The sequence below is a fragment of the Panthera pardus genome, unplaced genomic scaffold (assembly GCF_024362965.1).
Source record: "Panthera pardus isolate Hobbes unplaced genomic scaffold, ASM2436296v1 HiC_scaffold_13, whole genome shotgun sequence".
Classification (NCBI taxonomy): Eukaryota; Metazoa; Chordata; class Mammalia; order Carnivora; family Felidae; genus Panthera; species Panthera pardus.
Window position 1 is genome coordinate 184104413 of NW_026526688.1, and position 18528 is coordinate 184122940.

Here is an 18528-nt window from a genome sequence, read left to right on the forward strand (position 1 = left end):
CAAAATCAGTCACTTGGCTGAAATATTAATGAATTCACTTTTTCTCCCCTTTCACCCCCTTAGGATCTGGCCAAGAGATATTTGAGCGTGAATTGTGTTTGGAGATACTATAATTTCTCTGTTTTTCAAATCGGTGCTCCTTCGTTTGGTATGTATAGAAAAATGGGTGCTAAGTTGAAGCGTTGGGAGCTTTTAGTCTTTAGTAACAGGGAACATCTAACAGCTCTGTGTGAAGTATGATATTTCTAAACAATTAGAAAAGAGTGCGAAAAATCTCTGCTGTTAAGATCATGAGGCTGCTGTCAGCCTCAAGCAATGCGCTTCTCCTTGTCCGTGGTCCACTGAATACTTGAACCTACCATTTCTTCAGAGTTGGTGAGAGGCCCAAAGAGAAAGTTGTTTTGGAGAGATTCTCTGGGCCAGTCGTGTGCTTTTTTTTGCCCTCAGATATATCCCTGTCTTCCTCTACTCTGCTCTGTGTAGTAGGGGGCTGATCCCCAGGAACTACAGTTCCCAGACTCCTTTGCCCCGGGGCATCTGATTAGTTTTAGCCAATGAGAGTGCTGGTGAGAAGCCCAAGTATTTCTGCTCTTCTCTCTCTCTACTTTGGGCTGTGTCTCCAGCAATGGCTGCCCGTTTATGGTTCCAGCTCCTGCCTGGCAATCCAGCCTCTGTGGTCTCAGCTGGCCTCCAGATCTAGGGATGCGAGTAGTTTCCTGCATTCCTGTTCTCTGGATTGTCGGTTGTTCCTCCATTTGCCTTTTCAGCTCTTCCAACACCCTGGCAACTAATCCTCAGTGTTGAAATCCATCTTTTGAACTACTTGACATAGATTCTATTTTTCTGACTAGACGTTGAATGATACATACGCTGTTAAACAAAACTTTTTCCGGAGGGAGAAAATAAAATATATGGCTTAAACAGAGTAAAGAAATACCCATCAGTCATCAAACCCAGGCAGCAAAATTTCAGATGTGAAATAAAGTACCCAGAGCAATCTTGGCCGATTGGGCTGCAAAGTTGCAGACTGGGATTTTCACAGACCCATTCGGGACAGCTGCCTGGCAAAGCACAAAAATGTGCCTAGAAATGGTGATGCTCGGTACAAAAGCTTTTTTCTTTTTTTTCTTTTTTCTTTTTTCTTTTTTCTTTTTTCTTTTCCTTTCCTTTCCTTTCCTTTCCTTTCCTTTCCTTTCCTTTCCTTTCCTTTCCTTTCCCTTCTTTTCTTTTCTTTTCTTTTCTTTTCTTTTCTTTTCTTTTCTTTTCTTTTCTCTTTTCTTCTTTTCCTTCCTGGCACACCAAGGAAACAATGATGTCATGTATTCACATTCCGGTAGGAAAAACTCTCTGTCACGCAACTGGGCCAACCATTGAAAATGTCGGTCTGAAATAAAACCACTTCACAAATGGGCCTGTGCTTTCTGTCCTGCAGCATATTTGAAAATGGGAGACCTTTACTACTATGGCCACCAAAACCAGTCACAAGACCTTGAGTTGTCTGTGCAGATGTACGCCCAAGCCGCATTGGATGGAGACTCACAGGTAAACAACAGAAACGAGCTCTTGGTGATGTCTGTTTGTGAGGTTGCAAGGCCTCAAGTCCTCACAAGCTGCCCCCCCCCATCTTTATCTTCTTCCCAGTTGACAAAGTCATTCCTCATCCATTTTCATAGCTCTGTGAAGGCATAAACCGTAATGGTGAACGTTTATTGAGCACCTACTGTGGTTCCCATCCATCATCACAGCAGTCTCATCAAGGGGGGATCATTATAACCATTTCATTTAGAGGGTAAGACTGCAACAAGGTGATACATTGCTCAAGGCCAGGCAGGTAGCAGGTGAAGCAGTCTGATCCGAAACCCAGATCTTCTGGCTCCAAATCCAAGAATTCTTTCTTCCAGATCCCATCAAACTGACTCACTGCATAGAAGCTGAAGAAATTGGAAGTGTGGTCAAAATGACAAGTGGTTTGTTTATTTGGCTGGGCCACCGATTCAGTGATAGGAATTTGCTCTTGGTGACTTTTTGGGGGGGGGGAACTTCTTATTTTGGAATGTTTTTACATTTATAGAGAAGTTTCAACAAGAGTACGGAGAGTTGCTATATACCGATCATCCAGCTTCCCCTAATGTGAATATCTCGTATAACCACAATACCGTTCTCAATCTAAGAAGCCAGTGATGGTTCCATACCATTCAGTCCACTTCAGGCTTTACCTGGATTTCACTTATTTTTTCACCAATGTCCTTCTTCTGTTCCAGGATCCCATCCAGAGCCCCATATTGCATTTATTTATCGTATTTCTTTAGTCTTCTTCAATGGGTAATAGTCACCCAGTCTTTCTTTGTCTCTCATGACCTTGATACTTACGAAGAACACTGGTTGGGTATTAGGTAGAGTGTGCCTCGATTGGGCTCTGTCTTCTGTTTCCCCATGAATAGAATGAAGTTCTGCATCTTGAGCAAGGAAAGCACAGAAGGGATGTGTCCTCAGTGTATCGTCTGAGACGTATGTGGTGTCGGTGTATCTCATTACTAGTGAGGCTGATCTCAGTCACTTGGTTGAGGTGGTTTCTTCCGGGGTGCTCCCCGGTAATTTTTCTCTTTCTAATTTATATATATATATATCTTGGGGAGAGAGCTTGCAACTCTGCAAATATTCTGTTCCTCCTCAAATTTCTGTCCGCTAATCTCAGCATTCTTTAGTAGGTCTTGCCCGCAACAGTGATTAATGTGGCTAATGTGCTAATGGTGATCCTCTGTTTGCCTCACTCCTTCGACATCTGCTAATCAGAATTCTCCTGTGAGGATCTCAGGGTCATTTTCACGATGGAAGTTGTAATAGTTGTTACCTTCTTATACACCAGTTTTCTGGTGTTGTGCTGTGGGGTCTGATTATAGAGAAAAAGCCATGGAGCCCAACATGGGGTTTGATCCCACAACCCTTGAATCATGACCTGAGCTGAAACCAAGAGTCAGACACTCAACCACCTGAGCCACCCAGGTGCTCCTGAGTGTTTCTCTATTTGGGTTAAAACCCCACATCTCTATCACTTCATAGCTATTCATACACGGCAAGTCACTGAATCACTGAGTCTGTGTTTTCTCGTTCGGAAGGTGGAGGTATTTACCTCATAGGTTATGAAGATGAAATGTTTAACGTAGGGGCACCCGGGTGGCTCAGTTGATTAAGCCTCTGACTTCGGCTCAGGTCATGATCTCGCAGTTCGTGGATTAGAGCCCCGCATGGGGCTCTGTGCTGATAGCTCAGAGCCTGGAGCCTGCTTTGGATTCTGCGTCTCCCTCTCTCTCTGTCCCTCGCTCGCTCGCACTCTGTCTCTCTCTCTGTGTCAAAAAGAAATAAACATTAAAAAAAATGTTTAATGCAAAGCACTGAGTGCAGCATTGAGTACATTCAATGGACATGATCTTTTCTATTATTATTTCTTCTGGAATGAACTAGGAGTTGGTGGTAAAAGGCCTCATTATAGAGCCAGACTCCCTTAGATGATGTCTGTTGTCACTCAAATTTAGGGGAGTTTTTTCCCCCAATTCTGATTTATGTTTTTGGAAAAACAATGTTATACAAACATTAAAAGATAGTTTTAAAGCAAAATAAAAATTAAGGGATGCAGCCACAGTTCCATGGCAGGGGCTTTACTCTGTCCTGTCTTCTTGTCCCCTTCTAACCCCGTCTCTCTGTAACGTTAGCAAGATTGCCCATGCCACTTAAAAACCCATCTCTTTTCACAAATTGTAGGAATGTGTGCATTTTATTGCGGAGTCTCTGTCATTATTAATTACTCTTAACCACCGCCCCATATTCTGTTGAGCCGAGCTGGTGAAACGTTTTTCTTGTGTGCTATTTTATTCATTGATTCGCCACATATTTATTCAGTCCCGCCATGTCTTAGGCACTTCTTAGTGATGGGGACGTAAGAGAAAAAGATAGACAATATTCTTGCCTTCGTGGGATTGATCGTCTATTAAGGAAAACGTGGAGGCCATTTCCTGTGTGTTGCAGTGCCACAGGGTGCTGTGGTGGACATTTTCATATTTCCATCTTTTGTCTCCACTTGAACAATTTCTTTATAATCTGAAGGCTAGTGTTGCTGAGGCAAACAGTCAAAATGGGTTCGTGGTTACATAATAAGAGCATACTGTCGACTTGTTTTCTGAAAGGGTTTCTCAAGGAATACCTTAGCAAGCAGTGGTTGAGTGTAGGAAAGGAATTAAAATCTTGGGGCGCCTGGGTGGCGCAGTCGGTTAAGCGTCCGACTTCAGCCAGGTCACGATCTCACGGTCCGTGAGTTCGAGCCCCGCGTCAGGCTCTGGGCTGATGGCTCAGAGCCTGGAGCCTGTTTCCGATTCTGTGTCTCCCTCTCTCTCTGTCCCTCCCCCGTTCATGCTCTGTCTCTCTCTGTCCCAAAAATAAATAAACGTTGAAAAAAAAAAAATTTTTTTTTTAAAAAAAAATAAAATCTTGTCAGCACTGGATATGTTCACGACTTCACTTTTAATTATTCTAATTAAATAATTATGTTGATAACTTCCTTACTGTTTTACATTGCATTTATTTGATTACTAGTGGTGATGGACACTTTTACATGTACTTTATGATCATTTACTCTTGACATTTATGTGAATTCTCTTTTCTTATTCTTTGCCTATTTATCTCTTGGATTTTTGATGCTGTTTTTTTTTTAATTTATGTCGTAATTAGTTCTTTATACATTTGCCCGGTAGATAATGAACCTTAAGCTGTTACACTGCATACAAATATTCTCTAGTCTATTTTCCCATTTATTTTAATTTTGTTATTCTTCCAAAAGACATTAAAATTATATAAAGTGATTTTTTTTCTTTTTTTCTAATAGTTCAAGTTTTAAGAGTACCTTCCTTTTAGGGGCACCTGGGTGGCTCGCTCAGTTGAGTGTCTGACTCTTGATTTCATCTCAGGTCATGACCCCAGGGTCATGGAATGGAGCCCCACATGGCGATTCTCTCTCTCTCTCTCTTTCTCTTTCTCTTTCTCTTTCTCTTTTTCTCTTTCTCTTTCTCTTTCTCTTTCTCTTTCTCTTTCTCTTCCTCTTTCTCTTTCTCCCTTTGCCCCTCTCCCCTTCTTGCACTCTCTCTCTCTCTTTAAAATAATAATAAAAAGAGTATCTTCCTTTTAAAGAATGGAGAGATAGTCTATATTCTGTTCGTGTGTGTGTGTGTGTGTGTGTGTGTGTGTGTGTGTGTTGTGTGTGCATCTTAAAGACACAACACTTTCATCTATTTAGGGCTTATTTAGCCGCGTAGTGGAAGTTAAGATTTGAGATTTGGACCTCGTCTGCTTGCATTTGAATCCCAATTCATGCCCCTGTCTAGCTGTGTTACCTTGGGCAAGTTCCTTAACCTTTCTGCACCCCAGTTTTCTCACCTAAAAAGTAGAGAAGATAATAGTACCTATCTCAGTTTGTTGTTATGAACATCAAGTATATATAAAACAGAACAATGTCTCACATATAATAGCACTAAGAAAAAGTTAGCTGGGGGCACCTGGGTGGCCTAATCAGTTAAGCGTCTGACTCTTGATTTCAGCTTAGGTCATGATCTCACAGTTCATGGATTTGAGCCCCATGTCGGGCTCTGCACTGGCAGCAGGGAGCCTGCTTGGGATCCTCTCTCTCTCTCTCTCTCTCTCTGCCCCTCCCCCCCCCCACTCTCTCAACCATTTTGTAAAAACTTTAAAAAATGAAAAGGAAAGAAAATGTTAGCCGCTGTTATTTTTATCATGATTATTGCATGGGATAGCAGTGAGAGGCTTAGTGTATACAACCTGTTGGGTGATTTTCATTGAGATCCTTATCAATGGCAACTGAAAGGAAAGGTTGAAGGGAGGATATAAGTCTTTAAAACATGACCATGAATTCTTTGAAGGGCCACAATCCAGTTCCATTCGTAAATCCCTAATGGTATGTTACCCATTGTTTTTCGTTTATTTCTTGGTCCGGCCACGTGCTCAGCTCATGATGGTCAGGGCTTCTCCTCCAGGCAGTGTGGTAGCCTCCATACTTTATGAAGCACCTCTACTGTCAGGCTCTTAACTCTGCTGGGTTTTTTAATTGCATCTGCACAGCCCAATGAAGCAGGTCCTACCTCTGAGGGTCAAGACCAAGGCATATAAGGAAGAGGTAGGGAAATGTACTTGGGAGGAGCTGGGCCAAGAGGATCACGAGAGAAGGTTCTCCGCACGGGCCTAAGAGAGCAGAGACAAACCCCCGTATCCGACTGTGTGCACGAGAGGCTATGTTAGCCTGTCAGTCGGGAGTAGCACCCCCAGCCACCAAAGCATTCTGCTAGATTTCCGACATGCTGCTGGTGTCCCAGGGCATGATCTGTAAGTGATAGACATTGCCTTCAACTTGGTATTTTGGTTTGTTGATGATACAAGGTCACGTTTTCCAGTGAGTTCTGTCTTGAGAGAATGAGCAGGAAAGGACAGAGTCCCCTGGTTGACTGGCTTCTGGCAGATGGGACACAGCATTCCCTGAAAGCCTCCTGGTTCTCCTGCAAATAAATTTCTCAGATGCATATATTTAGGGAAACAATCCATCAATGAAGACGACAAAAACATCTGGCTTGAGGGACTGAAAAAAAAAAATCTAGAGGTTGTAAAAGTTTACATTTGATGAAGGGCTTGTGTCTGGGGTTTTATTATAAGGAGTTGATGAGTTTGGTTTGTGGCTTGTTTTCAGGGATTTTTTAACCTGGCTCTGCTAATTGAGGAAGGTGCTATAATCCCACATCATATTTTGGATTTCTTGGAAATTGACCCAACTATCCATTCTAATAACATCTCCATCCTTCAGGAACTGTATGAAAGGTGAGTTCAGAGCCTCTTTAATACTGTGGAGTCTGGGTGGCGTTTACTTCTTGGTAAAAGTTAGGCTTTCTTTTATTATGTAATGGCAGCTGTTATATAAAGGGCTCAGGACTTGTTTGGATTAGAGAGCACTCAGCTGGACCCAAACAATTTCTCTGTCTGAAGCCTACCATACAGAATGTGCTTGATCTGAAGTCAAAGTGCGGACCAGGGTTTCCCATGAGGGTGGAAAGACTAACGCGTCCGATTAGACCACGCCTTGCTGCAAATAGAGAAGCAGTCCGACGTCCAGACTTCGGACAGGCGCTCGGACCGAAGTATTGCTCTGGCAGCTCGTTGCTTCAGGGTCCTCTTTGACCCATTAGCTTTTTTATTAAGGACAGGACTCCTTTTTCTGAGGTTTCTGCCAGGATCCTGGAATTTCAGGGCAGACCCAAGCCCTTTAGAACTGGCTGCGTTTCTTTGTCTTGCATCTCAAGAGTGGCCCATGTGCCCAAAGCAGGAGGCGGGCGTGAGGGTCTGATAATGTGGGTCATAGGTAATGCCACCGAAGTTTGCCAGTACATCCGGATGCCCCGTGCTTTTTGTCCCGCAGGTGCTGGAGCCAAAGTAGCGAGGAGTCCTTCAGCCCCTGTTCCCTGGCCTGGCTTTACCTTCACCTGAGGCTCATCTGGGGTGCCGTCCTGCACTCCGCCCTGGTAGGCGCCATGTCCCCCGGCCCTGCCCACGGGGGTCCCTGCCTTTTGTCAGTCATCTGATTCATGCTTTGGATTTTGCAGATCTACTTTCTGGGAACCTTCTTGCTGTCTGTATTGATCGCCTGGACTGTGCAGTATTTCCAGTCTGTTTCAGGTAAAGATTTATAAGAAGCCAGGGCAATATAAAAACGTAGGGATTCCTTTCACCTACCAAGAAGATGACACTCTTCCTCCTCACGCCCTTGACTATGCTACTTCCTTTCATTAGGTTGGTCATTCGTAGGGTGGAGGTTTCCCCCAAGGTTACACTATAATCTCTGGCGGATGGAAGGTCCCAATTTTTGTTATATTTGTCAAAGTAAGCGAGGATTTTTTTTTTTTAAGTAAGAAGCTTAAGATGCTGAACTAAAAGGTCTTCTCCCATTGAAAATACATCCACGATAGATACTCTGCGTCTGTTGCCTTAAATCCAGATCTGAAGCCCCCTCCAGTATGAATTCTTCCTATTTATCCCAGTCAAGGAATCAGATGTGTGGGATGATAAACAAACACTCATGATGAATAAAAATACCCAGCCACATGGAGTCAGAAGGAGGGGCCGAAGAGGAATATGAAGTGAGCATTTAGGTTAGCGTGATTTCCACTGGTCACTGTTATTTGTCTGAGCTGGCGTAGGACCGTAGTTAAAGAGACGGACACTGCCTTGGCGTCTCTTTGGGCTTTGGAGTCCAAGCTTGGCTACTCATTAGCTGTGTGACTTATGGTGCGTTGGTTCACCTTCCTGATCTCCCAATTTCTCAACAATAAAATTAGGTTATAATAGTAGCGATTTCCCAGGGATGTCAGAAGGGTCCAGTGAAAAAAAATACGCATGACACTTACCAAAATGACTACTGTGCTTCATCTGAGCTGTTATAGTTATCTGGCATATAAAACCCTCTCGGTAAATGTGAGCTAGTACGTTCCTCTCCCCCGTCAAACCGTAAGAGGAATCAGAGGCAGGATTTCGTGCATCATTTAGGATATCGCACACTTAGTAGGTGCTCAAATTTGCAAACCTCTGACCGTGGAGAATTATCATTTCCCGCCATCTTGGATGACCGCAGAAGGACATAATGTCTCACGAAGACCAGGAGGGACATTTACAAATGGATAAATTAGGACTGGACATGGCATTTGAGCACTTGAGCATTTGCTCAACCATTATTCATGTAGCAGATAATGAAAAGCGAAAGGAGTGCATTCCACCACAGATTCGATGGTGGGAAGGAAGTCACTGTCGCGAGAGGCTAATGCAGAATCACTTCCCTCTGATTTACCTGAGGAGGTTAACAAGGAGCCATCAAAAGCCCATCCAGATTTGCTGCCCCGTTGTATGCCGCCTTATAAATTTTCCTCATGCAAATTCTGTCCCGTCCCTAAATTTGTTGCCAGGTAGAGCACATTTATTTTGCATCTTGTCAGTGTTTTTCCATTTCAAATTATCTTTGTCAGTTTTACTCTGCAGAAATATTGTTATGATTATTACAAATGCAATTCCGTGAGAGGAGCTGAAAATTGTCTTTATGATTTTATGCCAGCTGGTAGCCATGAAAATTCATGGGCTGGTGGAATCGCTTTTATCAGAAGTTGTCTCTTTTTCCTGTCTTCCTGTCTTCATTATCAGTCTCTCCACATTCTCGCCTCCCTGTCCCTCCTGCCCTTTGATATTTTTTTTTCCCCTTTGCTCTTTTACACATGTTCTTCATTTATTTGCAAACTCTTTCACTTCCTGTGCGGACCTCCCTCCCTGTTGCTGGCCTTGGACGAGTCTGGATGGGCTCTTAAAGTTCATTTAATTCTACGCCCTTCATTTCACAGATGGACAGACTGAGGCCACGTAGACGAAGTGGTCTGCCCCAAATCACAAAACAAAGTCCAAGAAAGGACAGAGGGCAGCAGGATTTCACACTTTTTCAGACTCGCAATACAGGTGGCCCTTCAGCAACAGGGCGAGTGAGGGACACCGACCTACCCTGAGCTGAAATGCTGCAGAAAACTTTGACTCGTCCAAAACTTCGCTACTGCCTGCTGTTGACCAGAAGCCTTACCAGTAACATAGTCAATTAACACATATCTTATATGTTATATATGTTATGTGCTGTATTCTTACATTAAAGTAAGTTAGAGAAAAGAAATTGTTATTCAGGAGATCATAAGGAAGAGAAAGTACTTCCATGGCGCTGTAGTGTATTTATTAAAAACCAACACAAACTTGTGTACGTGGGTCCATACAGTCCAAACCTGTGCTATTCAAGGGTCAACAGTATTTTAAAACAGTGGCTACGATCGTGTCTCTGACCTATTGTTGCCTTATTTAAAAAATATTTTGTAGCACATTTTTTGGGTACCTTGAAATGAACGATAATTAACCTGCCTCCAGACATATTTTTAAAAATAATACCCCACAGCAATATAAAGGAGAAATAAAAAGAAACCAATTATAATAAAATGATGCATATTTCACTATGTAAATTCTAGCCCCATACTTCTTTATTGTAATGTGCACATGAATCACCCAGGGATCTTGTTTAATGCAGATTCTTGAGTCAGTAGGTCCAGGGGTAGGATTCCACATTTCTGACAAGATTTCAGGTGATGTCCATGCTGCTGTTCCATGGGCCACACTTTGAGTAGTGAGGGCCTAGAAGTAAAAAAAAAAAAAAAAAAAAAAAAAGTCTCCACGTATTTCCAAAATGCGCCCCGAGTAGTACCTACTAGCCCTGTTAGAACTAGTGTGTCAGGAGTTAAAATATGTAGTCAATTATTTTCCTGTTTTTAAGGTCCTCCCCATAAGTGCAAATTTGTCAATAACTTTGAAATAGGAAGGTACTCTGTCAGTGACTAGACAGTGGGGCAGGGGACGAATTGGCACACAGGAGCAGGGGGAGAAGACGGCTGAGAGGACAAAGCATCTGTCTCCCCAGTGACCCCGGGGCCGGAGGTCTCACGACCTGCCCGGTGGGAAGGGGGCGCCCTCCCGTAGAGGCTGGTGGCCAAGGTGTGGGGAAGCAGGCACAGGAATGAAGCCCGGGCACTGGCCGACAGCGAGGAGGGACCAGATTTGAAAGTCGGGAGCCTCCTTTAAGTAGCCTCGTGTAAGGATTGTGCTGTAAGTCAGGGATCTTTGTCATTTTGTGATTTGCATTTTTCCAGCTAGTTGTTTTTCAACATTAGTGATTTATGGTCAAACTTTTAAATTGAGCTGTCCATCCGTTTTGCTTTCGGCTCCAACTACCTTCATTCCCCTCCTGAGTTTATGTGCTCTGTGATATATGGTCCACACTCTGCCGCCTTTGCCACACTAAATCGTCCCGCGTCCGGAAGGTTAGCAGTGTGGGACAGTAGCTAACCGCATGGGCTCGGGAGTCATGCGCTCGGATTCTGGCCCTGCCACTGACTTGTGTGACCTTGGGCAAGGGAGGGAGCCCATGCGCGCCTCGGTTTCCCTTTCTGTAAAATAGCAGAAATAGCGGTCCACCTACCTCCTGTTGCAGTTGAGGGAAGCCAACAGCCAGATGACACGACGTAAAGTGCTTAGAACTGAACAAGCGGTGGCTGTAGCTCCCCGAGGAGTAATATCCTTGGGGGTTTCCACCCTCAATTCAAGCTTGACCTCAGGTAGCGCCTGTACTTACACATCGTGCTTTATCTCAGTAACAGACACAATTCCCAGAGCCCAGTGGGTTTTTCTACGTTGTTAGACTCTTTCTCAAACACAAAACGCTTTTTTAAAGTATCTAAAAGATATTGACCAGGCCATGAAGAGAGCCAGAGCGAGTACATGAAAAATATCGCACGTCTCTCGTTTCCTTGAACTTGATGTTGCCTCCCAGCTTGTGTTCTACCAAGTGGCTCAGTCTTTCTTGAGGCCAGCGCCCCCCAGGGTGGTGCAAGGGTCCCTGGGTCTTGGTCCACTCACACTGTCGCCAGTCTGATAGCTGAACACACGCTGCCGTGCGCCTACTCTGTCTCTCCAAGTCCACTGGCTTTGCAGCTTCTGGTCACCTAGGGGTCCCGCCGGCTTTGCTTCACCTTTTTTCTCCCCGGTCTTCCTTTCTGAAATTGCTGAAGGGGCAAGGCGAGGGCTTAGCGGCCAGTACAACCCACAGCCGGGGCTCAGCCACTTTCCCAGGCTCCAGACCCTCCTTCTCCCGCCTCCCTGAGTCTCCGAAGTGCTCCGCCTCTCCCCTGTCAGGGACGCCAAGCATAATTGCCTTAATGGACTCAGGCTTTTGAAAAAACAAAAAAATCCCGAAGCAAAGTATGTCTAGAGCCGTTTCCTTTTCTGCCCTGCTTGCAGTCCCCCCCGAGACAGAGAAAGCATGGAGCCTGGCTGGCTGCCCAAAGGGAAGGGAAGGAGCGAACCGAGGGGCAAACCGGAAGGGACGATTTCAGAGACTCCTGCCTTACCAGTGTTACCGTGAACTTCAATTCCCAGTAGAATGCGCAGTGTAGAGCAAGACATTTAGAACAAACTACCAGCTCCCAGGTGTGATGGGCTTAACCTCTCGCTCCAATGTCATTCTACTCCAAACGTTCATGATTCAAGCCAACTCTTTCTTTCTGCCTACGTGGTTAGCCCAGTGTCTTTGCAAAAGAGTAAGATGATATGAACGAGATGAATGAAGTCATTTCTACTCTTCTGTCCTCTCCATTTCCAGTTAATGAGGTTGCTGCTAAAACTACAGTGAAATGTCACAAAGCAGTGCTCATGAAAAAAACTAGTAGCCTTAAAGTCAGAGCGACTTAATGGTGAGAATTCACTTTTCTTCGATCTCATTGCCCTTGGCACTGATCTAGTAGCTTTACTCATAAGAAATGTTTAAATGACATGAATTGTATACTTGTCCCGGGCCTCGCTAGATCTGGAGACCCAGGTGAAGCAGGCTATATATCTTGTTCATAGCATAAGATTTCCAGGTCTTGCCTGTTCCCACCCCCTCCTCGCCCCCCCACCCCCCACCCCCCACCCCGCCCCGCCATCTTTGCAAACTTTATTTTACCATTTCAGGACTGGCTCAATATATTTTCTCCAGTTCTTCTTTCTTTCATGCTCCCATCTGGTCAACCAGCAAGCAGACATTTTTCCTACAATGGTCCACCACAGGGGTTGGCAGATTTTTTCCATGAAGGCCAAATAATAAGCATTTGGGGCTCTGAGGGCCATCTCAACTACTCAACTTTCATTATACACCCAAGGCAGCCAGCCATTGGTGACACATGAAAACAAATGGGTATGGCTCGTTTCTGATAAAACTTTACCGAGGACATGAAAATTTGAATCTCATATGTCTTTCACATGTCATGAAATATTACTCCCCTCTTGATTTTTGCTCGATCACTGACAGTGGTAAAAATAATTCTTAGGTTGCAAGCCATACAAAAACAGGCGGTGAGCCCCATCTGGCCTGTGGGTTGCAGAGTGTCAACCCCTGGGTCTACACCGCTCAGGGCCAGCTCTTGATTAGTCTCACTAATGTATAGAACATGGTCCCCCAAGCAGCAAGTGATACAGAAATCATTTCTATTTGGTGCTGGAATAGTCTCTGTAATATTTGAAACGGCACACTCATTTTCCTGGTTACCTTGATTCCAGCCCGGTAATCAAATTAGCACACATTTCAGGTGAGCAGAGACGAAGAGACCACTTTAAAATTATGATGGGCTGTGGGGGGCTTGTCCAATGATGGCAAACCCCTGATGGTGGCGGGGGAGGGGAGAGTTCTCGCATGGATAATAACAAATTTACTGTGGAAACATCGAGCACTTTCATTATGCTCTTACGAGAAGATTTAAAGTGTGGCAATGCTAATTATGCATTCCTTTTACATTTACACACTGGCACTTTTTTGTTTTAATCAGAAAACTGATTGCTGATTTTTCTTGTTACCATGGTGATTTAAACATTTTTTTCTCCCCCCCCCCTCCCCCCCCCAGAGCTTGAAAAGGAAAAAATGCATGCTTTAGTACTTTGTTAACTTCCTCAGAGATCAATCTCCGGGCCTAAGGGGGTCTGGGACACCATCTGAACCAAGCCCTTCAGTTCACAGATGAGGAAACTGAGGCCTATGAGATTTAAGCATTTTAGGACTAAAATAGCTGCCATTCAGTACCTACCCTGAAGTCCCCTGCTAATGGCAGATGAATGAGACTTGCCCAGGCCAGGTCTCCTGACTCCAGCAAATGGTCTTTGTACCACGTCACTGGGCCACATGCTCCCAGCTATGGTTAGATCATCTACCAGAGTTTTGGCTTTAACCTAGAAACGTCCACATCATCATGCAATACCCTGGGTCCTCCCTGCCCCACCAACCACCACCACTGTCCTGTTCTTTCAAAACCATCTCCGGATTCACAAGATCTTCTGTAGGTGTTGAAAAGGGTCCCTAGGAGAATTCCTTTCCATATCCAGAAAAGCCAGAGGGTTTGGAGCTCGTTCCGAAAGTTCGTGGAACGGTCTCTTGGCGGTGAAACTCTTGACGAGTCTATCTAGAAGTCAGATTGTCAGTGTGGTGGTAGCTTTTTCAAGTTGATACATTTCAGGCTGGACACTGGGAACTTCTAAAAATGGTCCCACCTGCTGAAGACTGTATAAGACTCCAGGATTGCTGAGCATGATTAAGATCACTAAAGACAAGCTAGCAGTTTGCACAAACGATGGCCCCTGTGTTAACCGTATGTCACACACGCCTGCAAACTGCTACCCCCATATCACAGATGAAAAAAACCACAGCTCAGAGAGGCTAAATAACTAGCTTAACACTCAGCTGGTATAAATGTCAGAGTCGTGTAAGTCCTGGTCTTTCTGGCTTCAAAGTTTCTGCTGTTTTCAGAGGCTCCTGGGGAGGGTTCCTAGAAACAAATGCACCAACTCTTTTATCAGTCCTATAAGACATGTCCCTGAAAGTAATAAATCTTAAAACACGTTTCGAGGGTAAAACAGGTATACTATCACTAGTATTAATAGCTAACATTTGTTGAGTACCTCGGCATGCCAGACCCTGTCTGGGCACTTGATATACACTAGCTCATTTAATCCTTATAACAGCTTAGCGTGGTATAGATCCTTTTATTTCCCCCATGTTTTAGAGGCAGAAGGAGAGAAGGTAATGTGCCCAAGTCACATAACTGATGAAGGAGAGTTCCCGAGTGGCCAGTGGCCAGAGACTACAGTCTTCGTAACCGGGACACCTCTCAGCCTCAGTCCGTAAAGCAAAGTATGCCAGCCTCAGCACCACTGATATTTGGAGCTGGATCATTCTTTGTTTCAGGCAGGCTACCCCACGCATTGTAGGACTCCTAGCAGCATCCCTGGCCTCTACCCACTGTCTATTAGCAACAGCCTGCCCTCCAGTTGTGACAACCAAAAACGTCTACCGATGTAACCAACTGTCCTCTGGGAATCACGATTGCCCTGTGTGAGGGGCGACTGGGTGGCTCAGTCAGTTAAGCATTCATCTGTTGATTTAGGCTCAGGTCATGATCTCACGCTTGTGAGATCAAGCCCCGGGTCAGACTCTGCGCTGACAGCATGAAGCTTGCTTGGTCTCTCTCTCTCTCTCTCTCTGAAAAGTAAACAAATAAGCTTTAAAAAATTGCCCTATTTGCAAAGGGCTGACATAAAGTACAAAACTTCATAAGCTTCCCTAATATTTATGGTGGTTTAGCCTCCTTACTAAAGGTAGATAATTAAACCGAGTAGTCACGATTTCTGAAACTTATCCACATTTTATCTAAATAACATAATTTAAACCAAATTTGGTACATCATCCAACTGGAATAAGAATGTGAATAAAACAAACACTCCTTTCTGATTGACTGGTATAATTAATTCATGGCTCACATTACATCAATGCCATGAAAGAAAAAAAAAGAGAGAGAGAGATGACCACAGGAAACATAGACCGGGAAACATAGACATAGAGAGTTGTTATTCTTTCCTTCCTTCCTTCTTTTCTTTCTTTCTTTCTTTCTTTCTTTCATTTTCTTTCTTTCTTTCTTTCATTTTTTTTTCTTTCATCTTTTCTTTCTTTCATTCTTTCTTTCATTTTCTTTCTTTCTTTCATTTTTTCTTTCTTTCATTCTTTCTTTCATTTTCTTTCTTTCTTTCTTTCATTTTTTCTTTCTTTCATTCTTTCTTTCATTTTCTTTCTTTCTTTCTTTCATTTCTTTCTTTCTTTCTTCCTTCCTTTCTTTCATTTTTTTATTTCTTTCATTCTTTCTTTCATTTTCTTTCTTTCTTTCTTTCTTTCTTTCTTTCTTTCTTTCTTTAACTAAAATACCTGCCTGGAAGTCACAATACAAATGCAGAACTTTGCATCCCAGGAGGTCAGAACCGGCAGAGATCTTTGCACATCTGTTCCAGTCTGCCATGTTACAGAAGGGGCACCAAAGTCCGAGTAACCTACATAACGGGCGTAAGGTTACTTATCAAGTCAGGGCCACTGGACTAGAAGCTTCTCTCCCGGCTTGCTAGGGTCTAGGTGTGGTTGCGTGTCCTGCACACACTGGTTTAAACATTCAACACCTGTCGTACATGTGTCTCTGCAGCCAGTGGTTCCCGTCCTACACCAGCCCGGGCCTCCTCAGACCCCACGGCCCCGTCCACCAGTCCGGCTGTGACTCCAGCTGCAGATGCCTCCGCTCAGGACCAGCCCACGGTCACTAATAACACAGAGCCTTGAGAGTGAACTGTGCGCTCCAGGTCTCTCCCGATGAGAGACAGTCCTTCCAACAGCTGGTATTGGAAAGCTGGGGCTAGGGCTTTATACTGATAAACACCTTACATACATGTCTTGTCAACTGGATGCGAATTTTGCACTTGGTGTCTTTTTTTTTTTTTTTAATCAAATTAGGAGGAAGTACCCAGAGCAGGCAGTGGCTAAACCAAAGGTTATCAGCCAGATACAAGGAGACTCCTGATCACAGGGGTCTGTTGAGGTTAACTGGGTCACTGCAGATGTGTGTATGGGGAGTCAGAGTTTGCCCTGTGGCCCATCTGAATCCTTACACACTGAGATGCATTTAAAAAAAATCTTAGCCCCTGTTCATTCCCTGTTATTAAAGAACAGAAAATTGTGACTTGTCTACCAGGTAGGGAATATTTCGGTATGTGTGTTTGCCACAGTCCGGCTCCTCAAGGTCCAAAAGACGGGTTTCAATTTGACTTCCAAGACCCGGCGGTTCTAAGGCACCTTGAAATAAATAGGTTATGGCTGGAAATGCAGGGAGGGTGATGGCTTTGTAAATGGGTTTACATTTTTCTCCTTGGATTTTTCTAGGGTCGGGCTTCCGAATCATTTAATGACATTGTTGGATATCGTTTACTTTTCAATCAAATCCATAAAATAACATTTAGAAAATTCTTAGTATTTAACTGTAGTCTTCTCCATGAATTACCCATTAGAATAGACTGGCAGCAGGGGAATATGCAGGAAATAAGCCTTTAGCTCATAGTTCCGTCCCTACCCCTTATGCCTGCCTGAGTTTGTGCGAGGGTGTGTGTGTGTGTGTGCATGTGTGTGTGTGAGAGAGGGGGGGGGGTTGGGGGGGAAGAGGAAGAGCAGACTGTCTGTATGCTGTATGCTGCTAAGGTAGTAAATAAATCAGTAATGCAATATTGTGGGTCCAAACTACTCTTTGCACTACTTTATTTACAGTAGTAAATAAAAATTATTTTTATACTGTTGACTTCTGGGAAGTGGCTTTTTTTTTTCCTTTTTCATAGTTACTGCTGTCCTCATACAAAGTCCTAAGGTCCATGCATGCTCCCCAAGGAGGCAAAAAAAAAAAAGAGTCCTCCCTATGAGAGGGATTATTTCTGGTAACCATGAATATTTACAGATATAAAGGTGGAAGGAGGCTCTTCTCCAGGGATCCCATGCTCAGAGTTTGGCCCCCCGTGATGTTCGCGTGGTGCCAAACATGGTCGGGGCTTCTGACTACTCTGGGGCTATATTTATATCAGTTCTGGGTAACACTTGCAGCCCATGCCATTTCTCCTGTGCCTACTGTGTGTGTAGAACGCTCTTGTTTTATCAAAGGTTGTCTTTCCTGTTTGCGAGCGAGCCAGACTTTGGAGTCTGACGGCCCTGGATTCAAATTCTGGTTCTATATCTTACTAGCTTGATAACCTTGGGTAAGGCATTAACCCTCTCTGAGGCTTGGATTGCTGCTTTATAAAGTAAGGGTCATAAAATCCACATCTCGGACTTCTCATGCAGCTTAAATGACATAATGGAAGTAAACCCCCCATGGCAGTGCCCTAGACGTGGTTGATTATCTTTATTAGAAAGAGAAGGCTGAGGGGTGCCTGGCTGGCTCAGTCAGTAGAGTACGAGACTTTTGAGCTCAGGGTTCTAAGTTCAAGCCCCACAGTAGGTGTAGAGATGACTTAAAAATAAAATCTTCAAAAAAGAGAGAGAGAGAGAGAGAGAAGCCCGGGAGTCCAGATACCAGGTAAAGGGCTCTTTGCTCTACCTGGATCCTCTCTCCATGGCAAACACACTCACTCCTCAGTTGCTGGGATCATAAAACTGCTGATGGCTCACAGCTACATCCCTCACTGGGAACTGCCCAAGGTTATGTCCTTGTAAGAGCACCTCACAGCCAATGACTTGTTGATATAGGGCAGGCTTTCTCAACCTCAGAACTAGTGACATTGGGGACCTGATGGCCACCTTGTGTATTGTAGGACATTTAGCAACAGCTTCCCTGGTCTCTACCCACTAGATGCCAGTGGTGCATATACCCCCCCCCCACCCCACCCCCCCACACACACACCAATTGTGAGAGCCAAAAAATATCTCCAGACATTGCCAAATGTTTTCACGGGAGTGGGGAGGGGGGGAACTCACCCCTGCCACCCTTCACCTCGGGAATGACCAATGTAGGAAAAAAGGCTTCTTGCTTCAACTTG

General features: G+C 44.3%; 1 protein-coding gene across 1 annotated transcript in view; it reads left to right on the forward strand.

Annotated features, from left to right (window-relative positions):
• Positions 1-17300, forward strand: part of SEL1L3 (SEL1L family member 3) — a 104082-nt gene extending 86782 nt beyond the window's left edge. The window contains 6 exon segments of the mRNA XM_019453565.2: positions 64-148; positions 1433-1542; positions 6743-6870; positions 7466-7568; positions 7650-7722; positions 16161-17300. Coding sequence (XP_019309110.2) covers positions 64-148; positions 1433-1542; positions 6743-6870; positions 7466-7568; positions 7650-7722; positions 16161-16294 — 633 coding nt within the window. The 3' untranslated portion in view covers positions 16295-17300.
• The last annotated feature ends 1228 nt before the right edge of the window (positions 17301-18528 follow it).